General features: G+C 42.6%; 1 protein-coding gene across 1 annotated transcript; it reads right to left on the bottom strand.

Moving 5' to 3' along the window:
- Positions 1-180: 180 nt before the first annotated feature.
- On the bottom strand, positions 181-27,996 carry LOC143555754 (ethylene-responsive transcription factor-like protein At4g13040). The gene is made up of 7 exons (XM_077045259.1): positions 27,923-27,996; positions 27,084-27,147; positions 26,827-26,942; positions 26,260-26,359; positions 25,692-25,866; positions 25,289-25,410; positions 181-624 (listed from the first exon to the last, which is right to left on the bottom strand). Exons 5-7 carry the CDS (start codon positions 25,805-25,807, stop codon positions 485-487), a joined length of 378 nt encoding a protein of 125 aa, XP_076901374.1. The 5' UTR covers positions 25,808-25,866; positions 26,260-26,359; positions 26,827-26,942; positions 27,084-27,147; positions 27,923-27,996; the 3' UTR covers positions 181-484.

The following is a 27,996-nucleotide window of genomic DNA, read 5'->3' on the forward strand; positions in this document are numbered from 1 at the left end:
AGATGCTCTCTACTTTAATACAACCATTTATTTATTTACATATTAAAATGCCCCAACACTTTCACTAAGCAGTTCTTTTTTTCTACTTAAAATGTGAATTCAGATTCTTACCATATAAACCAAAATCAAACAGGATTCACTCTAAGATTATTAGGTTTGCCAGGTAAAGAAACTTAACCTGAGAAGCACAAAGTAACCAAAATTCGACCCGATAAACACCTTTGTTGTATATAAAATTATGATAAAAATAACACATACATCACACAGGCTAACTCTTTTATCCATTTAACCATTTGTTGTCAAATGCCAGACCCCGACCAAAAACAAATGGCACAGTTATTGCGGATGCCTGTTTTGTGGTAAGGGTCTACAAGCATCACCAGATTGTATCAAAACTAAATATTAACAACTTTCATGTTTCGTCGACAAATAATCAAGGGTTCAAAAATCATTAATAAAATATAGTTCTAGAATAGATAAAGCATCAAGCTGGTGATGTATCTGTATCATCAGAACCCGAGGAGCCATTTCTCTCTTGATCTGCTTCTGCTTCTGCTTTTGCTTGTGCTTGAGCTTCTAAATAATGTTCAAACTTCATCCTTGAACTGATCCTTCTCTGGATTTCTGAATATTAATGTTCAACATAATTAATCAAAATATGGTTCAATTATTGACCAGAATCAATTACAGGTCAATCCTGATTTTCACAGTTACTATAAGTTAAGCTAACGGTGTAAACGAGCCAAGTTGGCTCGTGAGCTACTCGACATCGGCTTGTAAAAAGCTTTGTCGAGCACGAGCTAGCTCGCAAGCATAGACGAGCCTATTATTTTTATAACTTTTATTTAATATATCAAATATATGTTTATATAATAATAATTAGTCTATATAAAATTATGATAAAAAATAAAAAAAAAATTAGAAAAAAGTACATAGATTAATTTAATAAATGATAAAGAAGCCAAGCCCGATCTTGAAAAACCGACTCACGAGCCGAGCTCAAGCTCTTGTAAATCAAAATGAACTGACCTCTGGCTCGGCTCATTTGCACCCCGAAGTTAAGCTAATATGTCATATATTTGTTTCAGTTCTTCAACTAGTAATTCTAGTAAAATTATTGGTTGGAAATTTTATGTCATAAGCACATTTTGGCTCATACTTATAACCATTTTTTGTCAATTTTGTTTAATCATTATTTTTTTGTCAAATTGATAAAAAAATTGAAATTAAATTGATCCCTTGCTCGACTTTCATGCCTATGTGGCTATGTGTATTATCTGACACTGTAGATTTCTAAATACAATATGAAGGGGTATGTACCCGCCTTAACATCGAGCGGGGCGGGTCAACCCACAAGATATAGACAAGAGGCTTGAAATCAGGATGTCATGAAGACACAAAGCCAAAACCTATGCGCAAGCGCATGAAACATCTGCGAGTGGCGCATATCACATATGCACACAACACACACATTTAGTGTGAGAATAAAGAGAAGACCTTGCGCATCCCCGGGATAGGCGCATAAAGGCCGCGTAAGCGACACACAACAAATGAGACAATAGTCTAATCCAAATCAGGATAAGGACAACCATGATTGTACTCATCAGACAACCTTCCAGAAGGTATCTTTTAAGGAATAAAGAATGTGCTGATGTTGACAGCTGCCAATGAAGGGTGGACAACTCAGCAAAGCCCATGTGCCACCGCGTGATGGCACATGGGTCAGGTGAAATACCTTGGTCAGAGAATAATCAATGAAAAAGCACCAGGTGTCCTAAGTACACGTGGCGCGAAGCAATAGGAGGAGGCCAAAAAGGCCCTAATTGGGTCTGAGCCCAATCATTGGAAACCCTAATACTATAAATACCACACCACCTCCACAGTTGGAGGCAGGCAAGAAAATATATTCTAAGTCCTTTACTCATTTTCAGATTCTGATTATCCTCTCCTACAATATCTGATTCTCACACCGGAGGGTTACCCCAAAGAGGACCCCTCTGTCCCTTTCTGAGGGGTAAGCTCACGGTACTGTTCGTTTTGTAGGTGGAAGAACTTGTATCTCGGAAAACCATCGGTGATATAGCACACTCGTACCCGAGGAACGTTGATCGTATACAAGTAAGTCGATACACGCTTCTTCATTGGCGCCATCACCTGTTACAACGGCAACAAAACTACTATTTCATCAACTTTCTCTCTGAAATCTTCACCATGGTTTCCGGTGTTCGAAACAACGATCAGGTTCTGGAGGATAATGAGCTTGAGGATGTTAATGAGGGACATCAGGTTCTGAGGGCGCCGCGTGACACTGCGCGCACCACCAGTAACCATCCCTTCAACACAACACCTCATAGTCAAACTGAAACTCCCCCAGACGATCTCACGTTCCAAAATCTGACTGGTACAAAACAAAAAGGACCAATGGGCCCTGAAGTTGAAACCAATGACCCTAAAGAATGGCTCATAAACGAACAACGGCGTTTAATGGACAAATACAATGAGTTGGTAAAACACAAAAAGTTAGCCGATTTAACACAAAGGCTCGCATTTGATAAACAAACCATTCAGAGAACAACAAAAAAGACGCGCGCGCTGGAAGACGGTCATTCTGTTCACACCGAACAAGTTGATATTAGTGATGAGGAAGAGGTGCACAGCATGAAGAAGACGCGAGATACTCATGAAGGAGGTTCACAGCTTCACGCACACATGCACATAGCACCTGGAGCCAAAGCTGATATGGATTTATACACACCATACAACCCACAAGCGAAAGGGCAAGTGGACGTAACCACACCATATAGGCCAGCCATCTTGGTAAAACATTCAAAATTCGCTGAGCGCATTGCGAAGGCTCCCATTCAACACAAAACCAAGATGCCAAGTGGTTTAGGCAAGTACGATGGTATAACAAATCCAGATGATTTCTTACAAGGTTTTTATAACACTGGAAACTTAGAAAGTTGGACGATGCCAACATGGTGTCACATGTTTGCTCGCTGCCTCACGGGTGCAGCGCGTGTCTGGTTCGAAAGCTTGCCGACAGGACAAATCGATGGGTTCGAAGAGCTATTGGAAAAGTTCCAGGCTCACTTTGTACAGCAGCGCAGACACACGCGCGACCCCGATGACATCATGCACTGCGTACGCAGGAATGATGAAACCATTGAAGACTACATAACTCGTTTCAATCAGGAATCTCTTGCAATTAGAGGCATCACTGAACAACTCTTGCGCGTGGCCTTTATACAAGGTGCGCGCAGTGATCAACTCCGCAGAGCTCTCGTGAGCAGAGAGGGCATGCCAACCACTTGGGCTAAGCTTATGGAAGCATCGCGAGTCTTCGCGCGAAATGAAAAACAAATTGCCCAAGACAGAGCAAGAGATAAAGGGCATCAAACAGAAGCACCACGCAACAATGAAAGGAGGGGCAAACAAAACTCCGTATGGTCCAGGTTGCAACAAACCAATTATTCTCCTGCAGAAAAGCAAGCGCAACAAAGTTCACCCCAACCCCAAAAAGACATTCTTAATCGCGGAGAAGGTTACAAGAAGGAAGGCGGCAGAGAGCTTAACAGACCTCTACCAAGAATATGGACTCCCCTCACCAAAACGCCCTCACAAGTGTTAAGCACAGAGAATGTCCAGTTTAAAAACCCCAGGCCATTACTCCATAAGGGACCACCGAACAGTGGCAAATATTGTGAGTTTCACAAATCCACAGGGCACAACACCGATGCATGCCATCATTTGAAGGATGCGATCGAAAAAGATGTGAAATCAGGCAAGTTGGCTCACCTGGTAAAAAATCCAAGACCAGAGAACGAACAACCAGACGGAGCCTCAGCCAGTAAAAAATTCAAAAGAATCTGTGTAGCTGAAGGAAGAAGGCAAGGGCAAGGATCGAGGAAGAGAAGCGCGCAAATCCAAGGGGATTGGCGCGAGCAACAAGTAATCTTTCCAAGAATCAGAGGAGGCCCGTCTATCAGCAGTCCTCTAGTCATCACTGCACACATCGCTCATTATGAGGTGTCAAGAATCCTGGTGGACACCGGTAGTGAGTCAGACATCATGTATGAGCAATGTTTCAGGAAGTTGGATCCAGCGGACCAAGCAAGGCTCGAAGTTGTGAGTGCACCAATCTCGGGTGTCTCAAACGAAATTATTCACCCCCTAGGTCAGATACAATTCGAACTAACTATGGGGGATGAGAAGCACAAGCGAGCTGAAATTGTCAACTTCCTGGTCTTGCCCACCACTTCATGCCATAGTATGATCTTGGGTAGAGGAACGATTGCCCAATTCAACGCCATACCGTCACCAGCGCATGGCGCGTTGGGGTTCCCAACACCAACAGGAGTAACATTTGTGTACCGAGATCATTTATGCGCAGTAATAAGTATACCTCGAGAGGGGAGAATGAAGCTTCCAGTGGCAAACAACGCGCCAGAGGAATGGATTCTCAACCCAAAATTCCCAGAACAAACAATCACAATCGGAGCTACGATATCAGATGACACAAGAGTGAGAATGAAAAGATTGCTCACAACGTATATGTCAGTCTTCGCGTGGCAACATTCTGATATGACTGGGGTCCCGCGAGACCTGGCGCAGCACTCTCTCAACACATTCAAGTCCGTGGAGCCAATTGCTCAAAAGAAAAGAGTCATGGGAGACGAGAAGACAGAGGCCATGAATGAGCAAGTAGAAGATCTACTGCGCGCGAATATCATTCGCCCAATACGATATCAAACATGGGTAGCCAATCCTGTGATGGTAAAGAAGAGCAATGGGTCATGGAGAATGTGCATTGATTTCAAGGACCTCAACAAGGCGTGTCCAAAAGATTGTTACCCCCTCCCAAACATTGACATGAAGGTGGACTCTGTGGTGCCATTTAAGCTCAAATGTTTAAAGATTGAGAAATTGCTTAAAGAAAAGCCATTTCAAGTGGACACCTGAGGTCGAGCAAGCTTTCAGTGAGATAAAAGAATGTCTGATAAATCTGTCTGCGCTCACAGCTCTACTACCTGGTGAAACTTTAACGTTGTACCTGTCAGCAGGAGAGCGCGCCATTGGCGCAGTATTATTGGTGGATCGCAAGGGAATCCAAACACCAATTTATTATATAAGTCGGGTGCTGACAGATCCTTAGACGCGCTACACCATCATAGAAAAGTTAGTTTTATCACTAACGCATGCGTCGCGCAAGCTTCACAGATATTTCAATGGTCATCCTATTGAAGTCCTGACTGATTACAACATCCAGCAAGTCTTGCGACGTCCCGCGCTCTCAGGAAGGCTGACAAAATGGGCGCTGGAATTAGGGGAGCACATGATCACCTATAAGCCTCGTCCAGCAATCAAGGGACAAGTCTTAGCTGATTTCATCGCAGAAATCCCTGAAGGAAAAGTCGAAGAGGCTCAGCGCGAAGTAGACCCTCCGCAAGCCAATAATGAAGAAAACGTTTGGAGATTATTCACTGATGGAGCTTCAAACAACGAAGGGTCCGGCGCAGGCCTCAAACTGGTGGATCCAGAAAATCATGAGTATACTTACGCAATCAGGTTGGATTTCAAGAGCACCAACAATGAAGCTGAGTATGAAGCCCTGCTGGCTGGTTTGCGCATCGCGCACAAGTTCGGAGTTAAAAAGCTAGAGGCTCATGTAGATTCATACCTGGTAGCAGCACAAGTTATTGCCTTTATGATGCCAAGGAGAACACCATGCCTCTGTATCTAGAGCAGGCGAAGGAACTCACCGAAAAATTTGACTTTTTCAAAATCATACACATTCCGCGCAGTGAAAATAAGTCTGCCGACGCGCTAAGCAAGATGGCATCAACCAGCTTCGATCATTTTGGCAAAGATGTCAGGGTGGAAGTAATGAGCAACCCGTCAGTGGGAGCGAAGTCTGTTCTTGTAATTCATACAACACCTTCATCATGGATAACTCCAATAATGGAATTCTTGAAGGAGGGAAAGGTACCAGACGATCGCGCACAGGCGAGGAAGATAAGACACAAGTCGCAGAACTACGAAATGCTCGATGGTACGTTATATCGACGCTCTTATCTTGGACCACTCATGAAATGCCTAGACGCTGAGGAAGCAAGCTATATGATCAGAGAGATACACGAAGGAATCTGTGGAATACATGCTGGCCCGCGCATGGTGATCGCCAAGGCAATGAACGCAGGTTACTATTGGCCAGGCATGTACTTGGACGCGTTAAAAGAGATCCAAAAATGCAAAGCGTGTCAGAGCTATGCGCCAAATACCATGCGACCAAAGAACAACTTGATTCCGGTGACCTCTGCATGGCATTTCCACAAGTGGGCAATCGATATTGTGGGTCCCTTACCACAAGCGCCAGGGCGAGTAAAGTTTTTGGTAGTGGCAGTAGACTATTTCACAAAATGGGTTGAAGCCAAGCCACTGGCAAAAATCACAGCCGAGGCAATGAAGCAATTTATATGGAGTCACATCGTATGCCGTTTTGGCCTGCCCATGGAAATCGTGAGCGACAATGCCAAACAATTCACTGACATGAAGATATCCAGTTGGTTCAAAAAATTGCACATCAATCAGGTCTTCACTTCAGTATACCACCCTCAAGGGAATGGCCAAGTGGAACGCGCGAACCAAAGCTTGCTGAATGAGCTGAAGAAAAGGTTGGAGGGAGAGTCCCATGCATGGGTCGAGGAGTTACCTAATGTCCTGTGGGCGCACAGGATATTAAGCAAAACCAGCAATGGCGAGTCCCCGTTCAGCCTAACCTATGGAACGGAGGCTATGATTCCAGCAGAGATTGGATGCCCATCCTATAGAGTGCTCATGATGAGTAAGACGGATAACGAGCAAGAAAGGAGGTTGAATCTCAATTTACTTGAGGGACGCAGAGAGGCGGCTATCATCAGTGAAGCCAAATACAAGAAAAAGCTAGAAAAATACTACAATCAGCGCGTGAAAGAATGCCACTTCAAGAAGAATGATTTTTTCCTTCGGAACAATGAAGCTAGTCGCGCAATACCCCCGGGAAAGATGTCTCCCAACTGGGAGGGACCTTATCAAGTCTCGGAAGAATTGGGAAAAGGCGCATACGCTTTAAAAGATTTAAATGGAAAGAAGATCCCGCGCACATGGAACGCAACACAACTTAGAAAATGTTTCATGTAAAAGTTGTCAAGTTTGTAATCAAGGCTTTTTAAGCCATTATGAATAATGATACGCTCTATGCGTTCTATTACCTTTTGCATACATGTTTCACACTTCCCTTTATTAATTTTGAGCAATATGACAACATTGTATTGACATCAAACTAAAAATAAAACGAAGTAAAACATACATGCGCGAGCTTCAAGCTCAGACGCGTTAACGAGTTTTAACTCTAAAACGTCAGGGCCTTAGCCCAATAATATGAGCCTTAGCTCAAATTACTCATAGCATCCATCCTACGTATTGCGCAGCTGGACCATAAAAATACCTAAAGCACAACTAAGGCAAAGCACATGCCAAAGCATAGTTGTTAAGGTCTCAGGTCGGGGCCGCGCATAGGATTATAATGGATATAGGCAGAGTAACACATACTGACACGTAAAGGCTAAAAAACTCATTCATAATTCCCTATAATAAATGCACGATAACGTCGGGCAAAAGAGGAATAATGAAATGCCAAGACACGTGTCAGCATATTCAGAATATTGCAAAATAACTTGAAATATGACAACTGTTAAGGATTAAGTAAAAATAATTTCCTTACAACCTTGTTCAAGTTTCAATGTGTAAGCATACCTTATATTCAACAAGCACACACATGCAATATAAAGAGATGAATTGGGAATGCGCAAGATGCGAATAAGGGAAAAACAAAATTTCATTCCGAAACATAGAAGTTTACAAATTTACAAATGATGAGGTAAAAACTACAAACACAAAAAAAAAAACAAAAAAAAACAAGAAGGGCTTTTCAAGTTTCTATGTTAATATCAGCCTCTTCATCTTCCTCATCATTATTTCCTCCCTCAGCATCTGGCGCAACCCGCTCCTCGTCATCTCCAAACTTACCATAATCAAGCTGTTCGTCTTGAATATAGTCGTCTTCTGTCATGATAGCGTCAGGAGTAGGTCCTTTGGCCACGCCAGAGCCGCTGGCAGAGGTAGCGTTGCCCGCGCCATCATCATTGCCACCAGTCCCTTCACATTCATCAAGTAATTTCTTTAAAGCGCCAAGATCGGGCTGGTCAGCAAGCGCGGCTATCTGCAAGTCAAAAGGAACAGTATAAGTACAAAAGATTATGAAAATAAGTCAGGTAAACTCATTAAGGTTAAAATACCTGCTCAAGGATGGGAATTGGAGTATTCAAGTACTTCTCCCCCACCTCAGCCATGTCAGCGCAGACAGCGTCGAGCTGATAAGGGTAGTCGGATGGATTCTTCTTTAGCATGCCATATTCATAACTATCCTTAAACCCCTCAGCCCGACCCACCAAGCGCGACGCCGCATTACAGTCCATCACAAGAATCTGAAACTCGTCTGAGTATTTCATGGCATAAGCGCAACGAGTCACACCCTGTGAAATCAGCCATTGACGGTCCTGTGCGAGGGAAGAAACAGACGTCTCAAGAGCAGGGGTTTGAGAGTTTAACAACTTAACAGTTTCCTTGGCTTGTTTTAGCTCTTCTTTGTCAAACGCTGCTGCCGCCAAGGCTTCATTCTTTTCCGCTCGCGCAGCATCGAGCTCTTTCTTCAGGCGCGCAACCTCACTCTCCAATAAAGATTTTTCAGTATTAACCTGCGCAATAATTTGGTCATGCGCCTCCACTGCCAACTCCAGGTCACGCGCTCGACGCGCGTACTTGGCCGCATCTGCCTCTGCCACTTGCAGTTTCTCCCGCGCAGTTTGCAGCTCAAGCCCGCGCTTCATAAAAGCAGCGTTGGAACTTGCCCGGTTCTCGCTAAGTTCTGCTTGGAGTTTCTCAGCTTTCTCTCGGGCATCAGAAAGATTCCAAGCAGAAATCTTAGCCTCTTGCTTGGCCTTCGCAAGGGCATCACGTATTTATATAATCATTGCGAAGCTCTTGGGAGGCAGCAAAAAACGCAGACCCAGCAAAAAGGTGGTCATTAAGCAAATCCACGCGAGCGCGGTCCTCTTGAAACCTCCTTTCAGCTGGAGGAACAGAGTGAGCCCAAAAGTCTTCACATACGCCCAAGGATTGGAATGAACTCTCTTCAGTGATACTCCAGCTCGGGCGGTATATGTGATCGGCTCCCTGTAGGTTCCTGGACGGATCGTACACGGGATATCGCTAACAACGCAGGTGCGGAATCCCTGCGCAGGTAGTTACGAGTGTAGAGATAGAATCACACAAGCAATAACTCAACCACGTTATATTGATAACCGAACACGTGACTCACGGTCACTGTTACAGACTATGACACGAACACCAATATGAAACACACTGAAACAAACCCTAAACGACCAACACTCAAACTGTTTCAGCGAAACAGTTTTATACACGACAACTTCGCCATTGGCGAAGTTGTCCATAACTTCGCTGATTCAACAAGTTCGCCATAGCGAACTTGTTGACAACTTCGCGTATTACAAAACAATCATAAACAAAACATAATTACATTACAGACTCGATTACAAATGCTAGACTATGAACTACTGACACACATGTACCAACAGACTCCCCCTTGGCAGTAGCTTCATATCTTGATCTTCAAATCTTGAGTCTTGTAATCTTCACCTCTACGCGTGCGCCCCTTCTCTCACACATACCGACACTACCCCTTGATATTTCCTAGCTTGATCCTTCCAAGCAGGAATGTAGAAGATCTTCTTCTCGTTGAGCACTTTCAAATCAGCCTGCGACAGATTAACAAGATGCATCGGGTCGTAAACCCGAAGTACTTCTTGTTCATCCTCATCTTCCATTACTGCCTCAGCTGTCTCGCAATCTACGTACCACCATTTTAAATCTTTTAGGACGTTCTTGGGCATAACTTTCATCGGTACTTCTTTCAAATGACGGACTGGTTTATACTTCATAACCATCCATGGTTTGCCGTCAGCCCTCATTCCACGATCTTTGTCTTCTATCAACTTTCCTTTTTGAGGCTTTAGCAGTTCAAACTTTTTGTCTTTAATGGCTTCTTTCCATACAATCTTCTCAATGATTCTTGCCATATCATCATTGCTTCTATTGATCAGCCCCAATCTCGCTAAATCTTTCACCTCACATTCTGGTAAGGAATTCAGAGATCTCAACAATCGCTTAAAGTACTGAATGCCGTCGTACCGTTTGATCACAAATAGTTTCAGCTCTTTGTCGTACAACCAGCATATGATTCCCTTCTTTGACTCTGCATAGCCCTTTATATTATAAGTCTTTCTGAACATCGTTGGCACTGCAGGCTTCTTGGTTTTAACAAACCACTGAGCACAGCCTTCTTTCCAGTTCGGCTGCTCCTCCCATACTGTATCTTCTATCACACTCTCATCCCCCAATTCTGATCTCTCAACAGCTGGAATCTCATGTTCCACTGAATCATCCACAATCTCACCTTCTTCTAATACATCTTCCACATTAATCTGTTCTCCAATCCTCTCAATCTCATCCATAGGCAACACGTCGTCATCATCCATCAACTCATCGTCCTCCTCCTCATCCAACTCCTTCAAAGCATCGATAACGTCTTCAACATCAGCGTCGTCATCCACAACTACAACATCATCACCAGCTGCATTTGTAGACTCCCCCTCAGTTGTGGAAGCCCCAAGAGCCTGAGAGGTTCTTGGCAGCTCATCACCTGCACCGGAAGGTGCATTGGGATCATCGTCATGATCTTCTCGTCTTTTCGTTCTCAACTCATCGCCCCTACAAGTATTCTCCCCCTGAGATGCCAAGTAATCCTTGAAGGCATCTATTATTCTTCCATGTTCAACCAGGAGGGCAGCTTGTAGTCGATTGGATTCCACTAGGCGGTCAATAGTCTTTGACTGTTCAGTAAAAAACCGCTCTAGCGAAAGAATCCTCTCGGTATCTGAAGTAGGCAATGGAGTTGGTGGAACATCAGTAGCTGAAGTGACCGCAGGTGGTACACTTGGTAACACTGCAGTAGAAGTGATTGTCGACTCCACAAATCGTGCAACTACCACCGGTGGATTAAGCGGTTGGGGTGGTAGGAACACAATTGCTGGGGCCGACGTCTCGACCGCTGTAACCTGTGCTGTAGTAGTAATAAGAGACATACCAGACAAGGCAGGTGGAGCAAAACGTACTAGTCTTGAAGATTCTCCAGCTCCCGAACCTATATCTCTCTGTTCTCTTCTTGAACGTCTAAGCACAATCTGCACTGCCTCCTCTTCATCAACTTCTTCCTCATCCTCGTTTTCCGTTCTCGGCCTCTTTCCCGTAGTCCGTTCCCGAGACACCATAAGTCTTCTTGCCTCAGCAAACGTTTCGTCTAAATCGGAGTCAGCTACCGAAGTAGCTCTTCTAGTAACATCAACCAACTGAGGACCCGAGATATCCATATCAAACAAACCATGTCCACTAAAAGCAGCATCTAGATCAACGTGTTCAGCAGTGGACACAGCCTGAGATATAGTAGCTGGCACAGCAGCAGAAGATACAACAGGCGCAGCTGATACAGCATGAGGTGCTGCCGCCTGATGTGGTTGCGGATCCCTGAACTCGTCCCCTCCTGCAGGAACATACTCCGGGTTGATGAGATACCCGAAAAGTGGAGTATGCCTGGGACGCCGCTCAGGGTTGCTACGAGTGCTCGACGTCCTGCACTGAGCAAAGATACGTTTTGTTACGCACTCAACGTATCTGATAGGGCGTCTTTGCGGTATAGACGGAGCGACATGATTAATAATCATTTGTAGAAATCGAGGATACATAGTAAAACGCTCGCGCGCCGTCGCCCGTCTCTGACGATCAATCTCGTAAAAGATTAGCTGACTAAAAGAATATCTGCGGTTGTAAGTCAGCGCAATCATGGCCGATTGCATCGTCGCACCCATCCCGTCTGTTCCTGCCTTTCTGCCGGACATGCATACTATTAACACATGCATCAGAAAGCGCCATTGATCCAGCAGAAAGCCTTTCCTCCTCTGCGAGTCCCCCAGCGGACCCGAATAACCCATCCTCAAATAAGCTCCATCCCGGAAAGGAGCTACGAACTCCGTTGGGTCATCTCTAGTTTCTTCACCGAACTGCAGAGCCAACCGTATGTCTTCCGAGGAAAACTGTATGTTGTGACCATTTACGGTTGCTCGCATCACCGGAGGCTCAGGTCTGCAATCATAATACACCGTCTGCCAGAAATCTTCAATGTTAGGCAGAGATATGGGTAGTGTATTAGTGATCGCGTGAAAAACTCGTGATCGTTGGAGAAATGTGATAATCTCCCTATAGTCTTCAACGCCTCGTGCGTCTGGATCCAAAGTGATGTATTGGTTATGGGCTGGAAAGAATTGTCGTTGCTCATCACCATCATCACCACCAGCACCTCCAACAGCAGCCATATCTGCATAAAACAAATCAAGTTAGAGACCATATAACCATCTCACAAGTTCGCTGTGTACCATGTGCGAAGTTGTGATGTACACAGAACAGGCGAATTTAAAGGTGAGGCGAAGTTGGGAACAACTTCGCTTCATCTGTAAGTTCGTCTGAAATCTTATAAAAAAAATTTGAAATAGGCGAAGTTGTGTTCAAGGCGAAGTTATGGATAACTTCGCCATAGGCGAAATTAAGCTTCAAGCGAAGTTGTGGATAACATCGCTGAAGGCGAACTTAAGCCACTGGCGAAGTTGAGAATAACTTCGCGTAAACCTTAACTTCGCCTGAATCTGAAACGGCGACTGTTCAGATTCAAACAAGTTTTATCCGACGTTTCGGACCGATTTAAGGATTATAACAATGTAGTCCAACATATTTCAATGGTGTTAGGACGAAAAGGTCGTCCATGAACACGTAACGTGAGGTCGAAAAACTTGGTTTCGAAGGTTCGACGGCCCGAGAGTCTCGAACCGGGTAAAACAATAAAGAGAAAGATAGGATGATATTGACAACACATACCACTAGTATAGTAGAAACAAGGAACACAAGATCGAAAACGGAATGAAAACAAGATCGCCGGATATAATGTATTTGATAATATGTTCGCCGGAAAATAAGAATTTATGTTACTGATACTGTTTCAAAATCCTTATATAGGGCAGAGTTTGTTCAGGCGAAGTTACGTTTAACTTCGCCTAGGCGAAGTTAAGCACAACTTCGCCGAATTCAACAACTTCGCCCGTATTTTCAAAATCAGCCCTTTAAGTTTGAAAAATCTTGCAGTTAACACTAGAAGTTTCCAAAAAGAGTTAAACAAATATGATCAAGACCCAGTAACCAACAATAAAATAATATAACTACAAAAACTAAAAAACTTAGAAAAATTTTAACGAAATAAGGGATCAAATTTCAGTCTAGTCAGAGACCACTACGTTTTAGAAAAGATCTTAACAGGAATCATACTAACGATGTGACTGTCACTTAGATCCGTGTTTAGCTGTATTATGACATAGAGACACAGGTTGTAAGCATGTAAATAACGTAAATGGTTTTCATCGTTTCTGTGATACGGATTAAGGTTCAGTTAAGCTCAAAATTTTAAGGTGGCAACAACTCAGAGATAATGATGTCTTCTATCTATTCTCAAAGCGTATTTGGCTATACCCAAGTCACCCCGAGTTGACTTCGACCCATAGTGTCTGATTAATTTGTATATACTCGTTGACTGCATCCCGTTCTCTTCTTACTCCAGACATGAGAAGTCTTGATTGTTACTATGTCTCATAAGTACTAAAAATATACATTTTTTTTTTTTTTTTTTTTGTAAATCAACATTTTTATCGACTTCGGAGTACTAAACCACTGCAAGTCCCGAATCTGGATCACTGCAGTATCTTGAAATGCTTTCTTCACGGGAATCAGAACACTCACGGGCTCGTGTATGACTGGGTAGTCGCTTTTCTGCCTATCCTTCGAAAAGATATGTATGAAGACATACAAAACTCTTAAGAAGTTTCCACGTAAATTCGAGTAAATTTAAGTTAGTATCACATACACTTTTACGCACCATAAAAAATACCATGACATACAATGACTGTTCTAAAGCCTTTTAAGCCTAATAACTTCACTAGTTAAGCACACACAATCAGTATATATATCATTTTCCAAGGTTGGATCAATTTTCTGTTAAACACAGCATTGAACTTCTTACGAAGTAACAGACTTGAAAAGTAATTTCATTTCCCGAAAAAACTTTAATTTCAATCGCCCCAATCACGTCAAAGTCGTCAGGTAAACGGCTATCCTGAAGATCCAATGGATCAACTGGACCGACCACATACAAGTATGTGTCCTTCTTACTAAGTATGACCGACTAATTTTCAGCAACTGAAAGAACACACGTCATAGCTGCCCCGGTTACTTTCAGTCTTCCGGTTAATGGCTATCCTTATTTTCTAAGTCGAAAAACGAGGACCAAAACATATCCGAGGATATGTCCATCAAACTGAGGTAACCGACTAATTTTAAGCAAAAATGACCCTTGTTTTTTTTTTTTTTTTTTTTTTTTTTTTTTTTTTTTTTAACAAAGACATGGTTACTCGGGATTGATCATCCCGTTTAGCTCAATTAGGTTTTGAAATCTGGATTTATCAAACGCTTTTGTAAACAAGTCAGCAAAATTTTCAAGCGTATCAACTTTTTCGATCTTTATCAGTTTCTTCTCAGCACAATCCCGTATGAAGTGATGACGAATGTCAATATGCTTAGTTTTACTGTGCTTCACGGGATTGTTAATTACTGAGATGGCGGCAGTGTTATCAATTAAAATAGGAGTAAGTAAGAAATTCAGACCATAGTCGCGCAATTGTTGCTGAATCCACAAAACCTGAGAGCAGCAGTTGGATGCTGCCATGTATTCAGCTTCGCATGTTGAAATTGCAACTGATGTCTGTTTCTTGCACTGCCAGGAAACTAATCTTCCTCCAAGAAACAGACAGCCTCCTTTTGTTGACTTCCGACTCTGATTACATCCACCATAATCAGAATCTGTATATGCCACCAGTTCAACGTCTCCTCCCTTTGGGTACCACAACCCTAGTTTCGGCTTGCCCTTAAGATACCGCAAAATCCTCTTCACACCTTTCATGTGAGATTCCTTTGGGTTTGCCTGAAAACGAGCACAAAGACAAACAGAAAACATTATATCGGGCCTAGAAGCAGTTAAATACATTAATGAACCTATTATCGCCCGATACAGAGTAGGGTCCACATCTGCGTCACCATCTGATTCAGCGCCCAATTTGTGATTGACGCAGATTGGGGTGTCATATGGAGAACTGTCCTCCATCTTGAATCTCTTCAGCACATCATGAACATACTTTGTTTGATGAATGAACATCCCATCCTTCTTCTGATCAACCTGCAATCCTAGAAAGAAGGGTAGTTCACCCATAGCACTCATCTCGAATCGTTTCTTCATGACAGCTTCAAAATCCTGACACATGGATACTCTTGATGCAGCAAAAATGATATCATCCACGTAGACTTGAACCAGTAAGAAGTCACATCCTTCTCTCTTCACAAACAGCGTACTGTCGATCATTCCTCTTTCAAAACCATTTTCCAGCAAGTAGTCTGATAACGTTGAATACCAGGCACGAGGTGCCTGATGTAACCCATATAACGCCTTGCTCAACCTGTATACGTGATCCGGAAAGTCTGGGTCAGGAAAACCCGGAGGTTGCTCAACAAACACAACCTCATCAACTTTCCCGTTAAGAAACGCGCTCTTCACATCCAACTGAAACACCTTCATCTTTTTAGATGCAGCAAACGCCAAAAACAATCTAATCGCTTCTAACCGGGCAACAGGAGCGAAAACCTCATTGTAGTCAATACCCTCTTGCTGATTAAAACCTTTAACAACCAGCCTCGCCTTATTTCTCACGATAATCCCCTTTTCATCTCTCTTGCACTTGAACACCCATTTCGTGCCTATAGCATGCACATTCTTTGGTTTTTCAACCAAAGTCCAAACTTCCATTTTTTCGAACTGAGCCAACTCTTCTTGCATGGCTTCGACCCACGAGCTGTCCTTTAAAGCCATTTGATAATTTTTCTGTTCAACTTGGCTTATGAAGCAAGAGTACAAACATTCGTTCATGATACCTGTATCTTTAATGCTTGTATAAACACAGGTGTGCTCATTCAAGCTACTTCTGGTTTGTACACTAGAGGACACATCACCTATAACATTCTCCAATGGGTGATCTTTGTGAATTCTCGTGGTCGGAACAGCACCGACATGCAAATTGTCTTCCAAGTTTGAAGAGATCTCATCTATGGTAGTTTCATGCTGAGAGTGAAAAGGATTAATAAACTCATCTTCAGTTGAGGCCGCAGGGGTATCGATAGGGTTTGATGTGGAAGGCTGAGATTTTTCTGTCATCTGATGTTGCACTACCTCCTCTTCCTCATCAAATATCATCTTCGTCACTGCTCTTTCGTCTTCTTCAGAAATTTCCAAAGTAGGTACGTTAAACGACTTAAAAAGTTTAACATAGTCAAACAGCTCAGCAGGTCCATTGCTTGGTTTTGGATGTTGGTAACTAGTAATGTCGGTGTTACAAACCACCTCCACCTTGCAAGTTGTCGTATTGAAGACCCGTCTGTTGGGAGTCCCAACAACATAACCGACTAGGATTCCCTCATCAGCTACTTCACCAAATTTCGAATTAGTCTTCAAAATCGAACAAGGAGACCCAAAAGGTTCAAGACCGCACAAGTTGGGCTTCCTTCCGTGTATAAGCTCGTAACAAGTTTTTCCAAGTCTCTTAACAGTTAACACCCGATTCAGAACATAGCAGGCTGTAGCAACTGCTTCAGCCCAGAACATCACAGGAAGCTTTGAGTCTGCCAGCATAGTTCTGGCTCCTTCAATCAACGTTCGGTTCTTCCTTTCAGCTACTCCGTTCTGTTGTGGAGTATACGGAGCGCTGTATTGATGCTCAATACCCTTCTGAAGACAAAAGATTTCCATCTCAAAGTTCTTGAACTCTGTTCCATTGTCGCTTCTGATGAATTTAACTGATTTACTCATGACGTTCTCGACTTTTGTAATTAGATTCTTCACCATCTGAGTCGTCTCGTCTTTCGTTTTCAGAAAATATACCCACGAGTATCGCGAGTAATCATCAGTTATCACCAAGCAGTAAGAAGTACCGCCTAGACTTTGTACATTCACCGGACCGAAGAGATCCATATGAAGTAGTTCTAGAGTACCAGCAATTGAGTTGATCGTCTTGGTGAGATGGCTTTTCTTGTGTTGTTTTCCCTTCTTGCACGCTATGCATTTATCTTCAAAGTTAAAACTCTTTAAGGGAACGCCCATCACAAGCCCATTTTTGACAATGAAGTTCATCTTACGAAGATGAATATGTCCCATTCTCCTGTGCCATAATTCTGATTCTGATTCGCTTGCCTTTGTCATTAAACAGGATTCTCCGGTGGCCATTTCAGTAGACCTCATATCCATCACGTATGTATTCGTTTCACGTGGAGCTTTCATTACTATCCATTCTTCTGGTATATGAAAACCAGGCTTCAATACAATCGCTTCATTCTTAGTGAAATGGACAGTGTATTCTTTATCACAAATCTGCGACACACTCAGCAGATTGTGCTTTAATTCCTCCACAAAGTTTACATTTTCAAGTGTCATTCTCCCATTCGACACAGTTCCTCTACCGGTAATCCTTCCACCGCTTTCACCAGCAAAACTAACTCTAGCTCCCTGAACAGGTTTTAAGTCTTGCAACAAGTGTTTGTTGCCTGTCATGTGCCTGGAACAGCCGCTATCTACAATCCAAAGATTGTTTGCAGCCCTGTTCAACTGTTCCTGCACAATAAAACAAAGAGTTAGAATCTTGGGACCCAAGACCAATTGGTCTTGGATCGATACGTCCCGTACCCTGGCTTTCTCAAGTTAGCGTCAGGATAATTTCTGTAAGTCCTGTTAGGGTATCTCCTTGCAGATTGGGTGTAATGCCTTCCAAACCTTTGAGAATTGAAAGTGTTATATCTTGAGGTTTTGTTGTAAAAATGAGGTTGGTTTTTATGAAAACTTGAATTCGTTACATTTTGGCATTTTTTAAAGTTTTCATTTTTAGCAGGAACAAAATGACGCTTATTCTCATTTTTATTTGGCTTCACACCTCTGAATCTCGGCTCCAGAGGGCAATCTGCAACTAAATGCCCTAATTTGTTACACCTAAAGCAACACCGACTCTCCAATTTCTTGTCAAATGTTGGTTAGGATGTAGAGGCAGTGTTACCAGCCGTTCGTCTCACATAAGGTGGGACATACGGGTTGAGTGGAGTACACTTTTTAGAAGATTTATTTTTATCTCCACCGGTGGGTAACACTACATTCTCTTTCGTCTTACCAGATTCGGACAACTTATCCGAATCCGATGAGACTGGACTCGTAACAGAAATATTTACACTAGAAACAGGCGAACTCGTTTCGCCACAGCTAACACTTGATTCTACCCTTGAAATCTTAATTGGAGTTGTCTGATTAACCTCGAATTCAACAGATTTCTGAACACTCGGATTATACGTATAATTGTGGTTAAAGGGTGGTGGAACTTCGTGATATCCGATTCCTCCCCTCTTTGCAGAGGTACCTGGATCACTCACGAGGTGATCAAGGATGGTCGAGGAATTCCTGAACTGCTCAAGTTTGCGGTTCAGTTCCACCACCTTTACCTGGTGGTCAGCAATCTGTTTATCCCGATCAGCAATCACTTTAGTTTTTTCCTCCAAAACTTCATAACTAAGATCAATTATTTCAATTTTCTCAGCAAGTTTAATTTTTAAGCTTTGAACGTCTTTTTCACATGCTTTTATTTTAATTTTATAACTCGTTTCTCTTGCTTTCGTAAAATGGTGATCTTCTTTAATAGTTTTAAAGTCAGCATCTAAATGGACATACTGATCAGTTATTGTTTTAAGTTGCTCAGACAAATTCTCACAACTAGTACAAATAGTTTTAGGACTTACCTCGGAGCGATTATCTTTGTCATTTGCCATGAAAGCGGTTTCTTCTTCATTTGCTTTCTCAATTTCTTCAACCTTCTCACATTCTTCAGCTTCAGACTCAGCCATGTTTGCTTGCTCACCAGAACCACTTGAGCGTTGATTCCAGTTGTACTCTCCTGCCTCTCTGGTCAACATGGCATTTATCTCTCTGTTAACTCCTGAGTGTTGTGTAGGTCGACCTTGTCCTCGTTCAACCCTCTCATTTCTGCATTCCTTGGCAAAGTGCCCGTACTGTTGACAATTATAGCACCTTACCTTGGACTTGTCGAACCCGGGCCTACCACCAACAAACTTTCTTCCAGTTTTGTGCATAAACCGTTTAACACGCCTCACAATCATTGCCATTTGCCATTGCAAATCCATCTCCTCCAGATCATCAGCATCGATCTGGTCGTAGTCCTCATCCAGAACAGCAGGGTCCACAATCTTCCCCTGGATGTAGTTTTCATAGGAAGCAATAAATGATGCATAGACTGCAAACTGCTCTTCAGCAGATTTTACACTCATAGGCATCTTGGAATAATTATTGCTTGAGGCATGTGCAGAAAAACCACTTGAGGACGCTTGAGGCTTTGAAGTACTAGATCCTCCAGCAACGAAACATACATCACCATTCATGTTAACAGAAACATTTCCTTCATGAGGTGAGTCAGGACCTGACTCCCCTTTCGAGTAAAAAGCAGCAGATTCAGGCCTTGAACTTGAGCCTGAGTTAACCTTAGCACCATACATACCAGGGTCTTGTATCTGATCTGTTGGTGTTTCCTTTCGAACCATATTTAGCTCATAAGTTCTGAGCTTGTTTACTGCTGTTTCTAGATCATAGGTTGGAAAGTCTCTGTCTTCCCTCATAAGGACGGTGTACATTTCCCACTTCGGTGGGAGAGCATCGAGAAGCTTTTCAACGATCTCTTCTTCTCGGTAAGCAATTGAATAATTGCTGAGCTCTGTCATTAGATGATAGTATCTGGTGATAATATCATCCAGTGATTCGTTCTTCAAAAATTTGAAGACGGAGAACTGGGTCTTCAAAAGTTTTACCTTCGATGCACGGATACCCACATTCCCCTCGAATCTATTTTCAAGAGCATCCCAAAGCTCTCTTGCAGAAGTGTACTTTCGGAACGTATGGAGAACCTCTTGAGGAAGTGCCATTGTTATCGCAGCATGGGCCTTGCTTTCGGCCTCGTACATTTTCTTCTCTTCGTCCTCCATTTTGCTGTACTTCTTAACCACATCGCGACCTTCGTACACCATGGTTGGTGGGATATATCCATCCTGGATGCACACCCACATCTTTGCATCCTGATATTTAATATATTGGATGAATCTGTCCTTCCATGCCACGAAGTCAGTTCCTTTCATCAGCCTCGGGGCCTTAGTGGCAGACCCCGCTTCTACTTCCATCTTGACCAAATCGGAGATGTTGATCGACGACATCCTTGCAAAAACCTGAAAAACCTGAAAAAAACAAAAAAATATTAAAACAGCTCAGTAGGCGAAGTTAAGAATAACTTCGCTTGAAAGTTAACTTCGCTGAAAAGAGAACTTCGCTGAGTTCTTAAATTCGCTAGATTTGGCGAAGTTAAAAAATAACTTCGCTTAGCTCTGGCGAACTTATGAGTTGAGCGAACTTGGGTATGAAGCGAAGTTATCCGAACTTATGAAGTGAGCGAAGTTGTGGTTAACTTCGCTAATCCTTATATCTTCGCCAAAAACCCTAATTCCAGCGACGGCAACTTCGCCTGAAGAATGGTAACTTCGCCCGATGAACGGTAACTTCGCCCGATGAACAGGGAAGTTTGTTCAGATCTGTTTTCGTCAATCCAGCAGCTCCCGATCAATGCAAAGGCTTGAAAAAGACTGTCAAGCACTAGCAAAACTCAATCCCAACAAAAACACGTCCCGCGAATAGGTCAAACGAGACGTTTTCTACACCCGCGTGAAATCCCGAACCTCACAATCGAGCCGATTGGCTCTGATACCAATTGTAGGTTCCTGGACGGATCGTACACGGGATATCGCTAACAACGCAGGTGCGGAATCCCTGCGCATGTAGTTACGAGTGTAGAGATAGAATCACACAAGCAATAACTCAACCACGTTATATTGATAACCGAACACGTGACTCACGGTCACTGTTACAGACTATGACACGAACACCAATATGAAACACACTGAAACAAACCCTAAACGACCAACACTCAAACTGTTTCAGCGAAACAGTTTTATACACGACAACTTTGCCATTGGCGAAGTTGTCCATAACTTCGCTGATTCAACAAGTTCGCCATAGCGAACTTGTTGACAACTTCGCGTATTACAAAACAATCATAAACAAAACATAATTACATTACAGACTCGATTACAAATGCTAGACTATGAACTACTGACACACATGTACCAACACTCCCTACAAACACAAAGCAACGCAAAGAAACATTTTAGTTATCTAAACACTAATTTGGAAGTCTGCACAGCGGAGCAAAATAAACTTATACCTGAGGAGAACCGGCAGAAAGATTAGCGCCAGCTGATGAGCTCCCGCCTGCCCCATGAGAAAAAGGCTGCGCCACGAAATCTCGTGGCGCTATAGGGCTTACGCGGCCACCATCAGAATTTTCAAAATTAACCTCCTCATCATCCTCTATAACAGGTCTCTTCTCCTGCGACTTGGAAGAATCAAAAATAGTCTCACGAGGAGGGCTGCGCGCAGGAGGAGGTGAGGGAGGTCTTGACGCTGTTAGAGCAGCGCGAAAAATAGTCTCCTGCTCCTTAGTGATCCCAATGAGGGGTACTTGTTGGAGCAGGAGCAGAACTAACGGCGCCAGCGCTAGCAGTGCCACCAGCAGCTTGTGTGCCAGTTATAATTCCTATGAAAAAACCAACAAGAAGAAATGATTCATGACTTGAACTAAAGGAAAAAATCAGACAATCAAAGCGCAATAAATACCTTGGCGCACCGCAATCCGCGAATTAAGCATCGCCATGAAGTCCATTTTCCCCCTTTTTGAGGGCAAAACAGAGGACTTCAAAACAACCTTCGGCATAGCCTTGGCACCTTGCTGCGCCTGAGGTTGAGCCACCAACGTTGCCGGCTCTACAAACATTTGAGTGAACAAAGCTTCATTAATAACTCTATCGGAATCACGCTCATAAAACCACAAAATATAAACAAAGTATACCAGTTGGAGAAGACGAAATAGAAGGCGCAGCACTGCTTCCCTTGTCCGCCGCGCACAGAGATGAGGTGGCAGCACCATACCTCGTGTGGACTGGAGGATTGCCCACACCTTGAGGCAAAGAAGACAAGGAAAACTTGGAAGTAAAACCCTTGGTTTTCTCAAGTCCTTTCACTTGAGTAGGAGGAAGATTCTGGGCAACAGAGGCATCTTTTTTCTGTTTTTTACTGGCCCCTGCGCCAGTTTTGCCTTTAGCCTTGCGCTTGAGTTTTTGCGCTTCAGCTTCTGCCTCCTCCCCTCCCTCTTCCACAGGCTCCAACTCATAATTAGCGAGCGTATCTACAATACGCGCAACAGAAATGTTAAAACCAAATTTGGTATTCTAAGGGCCTAAACACAAATACAAGGGCTTACCAGGCGCATCGCTGTCAAAGCAAAATTCTAAGTCGACATGGATGAACATATCATCGAAGCGATCAGGGAAAGCAACTTCCCCAGCGTTCAGGACGACAGAGCCACCTTCTGTATGCTCGTCATAGACGGCGTGGATGTATTCCTTACTTTCTGCATAAAACAAGACAAGTGATATCAGCAAAACGAATTATACTCGCGCAAAATTAATGCAATGAACAAACAACCCACCTGAGCCATCAACATGGATGACAGGCTCAGTCTCGCTGTCAGTCCACCTCTTGCTCATACCAACCCCCACCAACGCTTCCTCGCAAATATTCTTGGCGGGGGATGGTTCAGCAGTTAATTTTTTAACCCACGCGCCAGATGGATTCTTAAGAACGTCATCATCCGCGGGCGCGGAAGTAATCACGCGCATGGTCATACGAATGGGAATAACACCAGCCTTGATATAAAAGAATTTTTCAGCCCAGTCATGAAGGCTTTTGAAGGTAACAGTGCAGCACTTAACCTTCTGACTGCGCGGTGTGAATGAGTACTAAGAATCTTGGATTTTCGGCTTATAAAAATATTGAAAGCGCCGAGGGGCGGGCTCCTCGCGCTGAGCTTTGCACATGAACTCAAAATGAGTCATGCGCACTAATCCACAGGGATGGACTTGAGATATATGAATCCCGTAAAATTGGAGGAGCGCACCTATAAACCTCGTCATCGGAAGACGAAGATTACAGTGGGTAAAAAAGTGAGAATATAAAGAGATATAGCCGGCGGGAGGATCCGCCGCCGTTTGCCCGGTCGCCGGGAGCAGACAACCATACTCAGGGAGAAAACCCTGAGAGGCGACGAGATTATCAAAATCAGGTTGTTTCAACTTGCAGGGAATCTCATCCCATCTCTTCACCGCCTTGTTCTTCCCTCCCTCCTCCGACAAGGCCTCGGCAACCCGAGTACCCTTGCCGGTTTTCTTCAAAGTAGACATAACCACTGATTTTACACGGCCTTTACTAGGGGAAATTGTGGTGTCTGGGTTATCAGACATACAATTGCGAATCGAACAATATGGTTACTTTAAGCACGGAATTCAGGGACAAAGACGAAAGCTCTTAATCGGAATGTAAATGATAGGCAAAAGCTCTGAAAATGACAGTGGAGATGAAGAAAAAACCGTTCAAAAGGTTTGGTTTTATAGGCCCAGGAGAGAGAGAGAGAAACAAATAATAATCAGATCTACGCTCACGCGCCCCCACTCGCAGGCGTAGGTCAACATAAGCGCGACACGTGTTCCTGACACTGTATGAGGAGACGTGAAAAGCCACTGTAGCACCTCGAGCACACGAAAGGTCTGACACATAACGTCTCCAACTCTGATGCATGTCAACAACAACCAACCACGTGCATTGACGATTCGTTTTAACCAAAGGGATGGAATTTCGCGCAACGCGCGTACAAGAAAAGAAAAAGAAAAAACAAACCCTATTAAAAAAGCAAACTATTAAGTCTAATATCTATCTTACCTCGCTCGCGCGAGACAAGACACACATTAGACTGGGGGGCTTGAAGGGGTATGTACCCGCCTTAACATCGAGCGGGGCGGGTCAACCCACAAGATATAGACAAGAGGCTTGAAATCAGGATGTCATGAAGACACAAAGCCAAAACCTATGCGCAAGCGCATGAAACATCTGCGCGTGGCGTATATCACATATGCACACAACACACACATTTAGTGTGAGAATAAAGAGAAGACCTTGCGCATCCCCGGGATAGGCGCATAAAGGCCGCGCGTAAGCGACACACAACAAATGAGACAATAGTCTAATCCAAATCAGGATAAGGACAACCATGATTGTACTCATCAGACAACCTTCCAGAAGGTATCTTTTAAGGAATAAAGAATGTGCTGATGTTGACAGCTGCCAATGAAGGGTGGACAACTCAGCAAAGCCCATGTGCCACCGCGTGATGGCACATGGGTCAGGTGAAATACCTTGATCAGAGAATAATCAATGAAAAAGCACCAGGTGTCCTAAGTACACGTGGCGCGAAGCAATAGGAGGAGGCCAAAAAGGCCCTAATTGGGTCTGAGCCCAATCATTGGAAACCCTAATACTATAAATACCACACCACCTCCACAGTTGGAGGCAGGCAAGAAAATATATTCTAAGTCCTTTACTCATTTTCAGATTCTGATTATCCTCTCCTACAATATCTGATTCTCACACCGGAGGGTTACCCCAAAGAGGACCCCTCTGTCCCTTTCTGAGGGGTAAGCTCACGGTACTGTTCGTTTTGTAGGTGGAAGAACTCGTATCTCGGAAAACCATCGGTGATATAGCACACTCGTACCCGAGGAACGTTGATCGTATACAAGTAAGTCGATACACGCTTCTTCACAATATTTTACTGGAGTGAATAGTAAAAAATGAGATGAATATATTTATCAAATAGGCTAAAACTATAATATAGATAATTTTTTTTGGTAATAAATAAGAAGAAAACATAATTACTTTTGCTGTTAATTGCAGTGCGAGTCATGGCTAAGAAATCATCCCAACTTAGTTTACTGAGTTCATCCTTTTCTTCAACAGTGAGCTCAAAGTTTGGCTCCCTTCCACACAAAAAAGCAGCCCTGAAAAAAACAATATTAAAACTGCAAATGACCAAATTGTCCTTGATGCATAACTCATTACAAATGGTTGTTTTTGGCAACAAACAAGTGGTGTATGTATGTGATGTTAGCATCATTAATCACACAAGTGCGGTAATACTTGCAGGAAAGCATCAAACAATGGATTACATATTTCAAGAAACAAGTGAAAAAAAGTGATTAGACCAACTCAACCAGTTTGACCCAAACTCATTTTTGACCCGTGTGCGTGTGTGATTCAAGATGCTAAAACTAACACTTACCTGTCATATAAGCGAGCAGCTTCTTCTTGGGATCCGACTGTGCCTAGATGAATTTGTTTTTTGTCAACTTTAATTGCAGCTTGCCATTTCATGTTTTTGAAATACACACCTCTCATTATACACTCTTCTTGGTTCTCAACAATCTTTCTTCTATGTCTTTTTCGTCTCTTGAACGCTGAAAATAATTAAAAAATGGTATTAAAGAGAATTACCTATTTATCCATCATACCATCTTTTTTGTTTCAATAACAAGTCAAACATTGCAATCTTTATGTTTGAAATATACGAGTAGAAGCCCACCTTGCATGGTTTCGATGTATTTAGAAAGAAAATTGAAACTTTTGATATGTTTCGCTTTAACATATAGGACGAATTTTATATATCACCTCAAAACTTGTGTAGCATCACATACACCCAAAACACAAGTTTTAAGTCTTGATGAGAATATATAATATTGCCCCCAACATACACATAAAGTCGGTGATTGATTACAGCATATTAGATTGGATTTAATGAACTTAAACAAAAGAAAACGATGACAGTAATCGATATTAATAAGATGACAGACCTGGATACTGAGAAGGCTGCTTACTAGATGAGCTAGACTCATTGACAATCGAGGGTTCAGGTTCTTCAGATTTTGTATTCTCCTGCTAAACACGTGATTACTATAAAGCTTGTACAATATGAAAAATAAAATACCACACCCCTTACAAAAAGAATAACTCATACTTGATTCTTAAATAACAAATGTGAGTTACTTGTTCCATTCTGAGTTTTGAGTATAAATTATGAAAATAGTAAATTTTCTTCTTTTTAGTTTTTTTTGTTTTAACTTTTGACCATGTTGTAATGGAGCAAATTGCATAATACTCGTTTATTTTTGCCAGAAAACAAACATAGACCATTTACTTTTTTTATCAATCAATCAATCAATCATACCCAGTAAAGTCCCACCAATAGCATAGCTATAAGTAGGGTCTGGGGAGGGTGGGATGTAGGCACACCGTACCTCTATCCACATGGATAAAGAGGTGGCTTCGGTTTTATAGGGGACGCTAATGGTAACATATGAATATAATGCTAATGATGGAAGACAAGCATTAAAACATGATTTATAATTTTATATGCTTACCGGCTCATCAACCGAAGGCGAAAAAGAATGCACGCCAAGTCTTGTGCTTCGCACCCAACTTCCAGTATATTGCCTATTGTTTTGTGATGAATAATCATCAAGACAAGGGGGTCTCCCTAAATTAAAGCATTTAAATATCATTATCAATAAATTAATAAAATAACAAAAATACGAGCAATAGAGTAGCAATACCGTAACATGATAATATATAGTTTAATAGGACTAATAAAAAATATACAACTTAGACAGTTACTTACCGTAAAGCTTGATGAGTCTTTGTCTACGGATGCTCACCATAGTGTCTTATATGTTAAAACAATCCTACCATCATTCAAAAACAATAGTTATTTATTTAGCAAAACTATCACATATGTCAAGTTTCTGAAAAAAAAATATCAAAAAGTTCAAGAATGATAACGGAAAAGTCGAACAGACATAAAAATGTACACTTTTTTACACTTTCTTAGGGTGATAAGAGTGCCCTCAGTTGTCGGATGGGGGAGGTCTTGGGAACGCCGGGAACACCACCCCGTGTCCCTCGGGCCCGACAAAAATCCCCCCCCCCTCCCCCGACTCGGAGTCACCACACCAATTTGGGAAGGTGCCAGAGAAAAAAAGGCATTGACTCATTGAGGCATTTGATCAAACACATAACACTCACATTCAATATACTTCCAAAAGCCAACTCACTAATCAATCAAAATTAAAATAAAACAAAACCCCCAAAACCCATCAAGATCATGACACACAATGCTCATAATCAATCAGGTAAACCACACAAAACCCACCAGTAAAAAACCCTAATTATTATTAAAAAAGATTAAGTCCACCCACCAACCTACCACCTTTCATTAAGTACAATCAACCAATCTTGAACACATAACTTACCAATCGATTAAACAGACCACACAGATTAAACACAAACAACTTCAAAACCAAAAAACCCATCAACAAAAACACGAATGCGTTAATAATAAACGAACGATTACAGAAAACAAGAAGTGGGTACAAGAGAACAAGTGGGTTAACAGCCAAAGAAGCCATTGCAGAGTAATAATAATATTATTATTAAGAGTAAAGGCTTGGTGTTGGTTACCTGAGAAGGTGGCGGTGAGAGTAAGAACCAAGAACCAAAACAGCGAAATTAAAGAATAGAATTGGATGAATATA

Source organism: Bidens hawaiensis, unplaced genomic scaffold (genome assembly GCF_021521415.1).
Source record: "Bidens hawaiensis isolate Kalapana, Puna unplaced genomic scaffold, B.hawaiensis_p1.1 tig00018312_1, whole genome shotgun sequence".
Lineage (NCBI taxonomy): Eukaryota > Viridiplantae > Streptophyta > Magnoliopsida > Asterales > Asteraceae > Bidens > Bidens hawaiensis.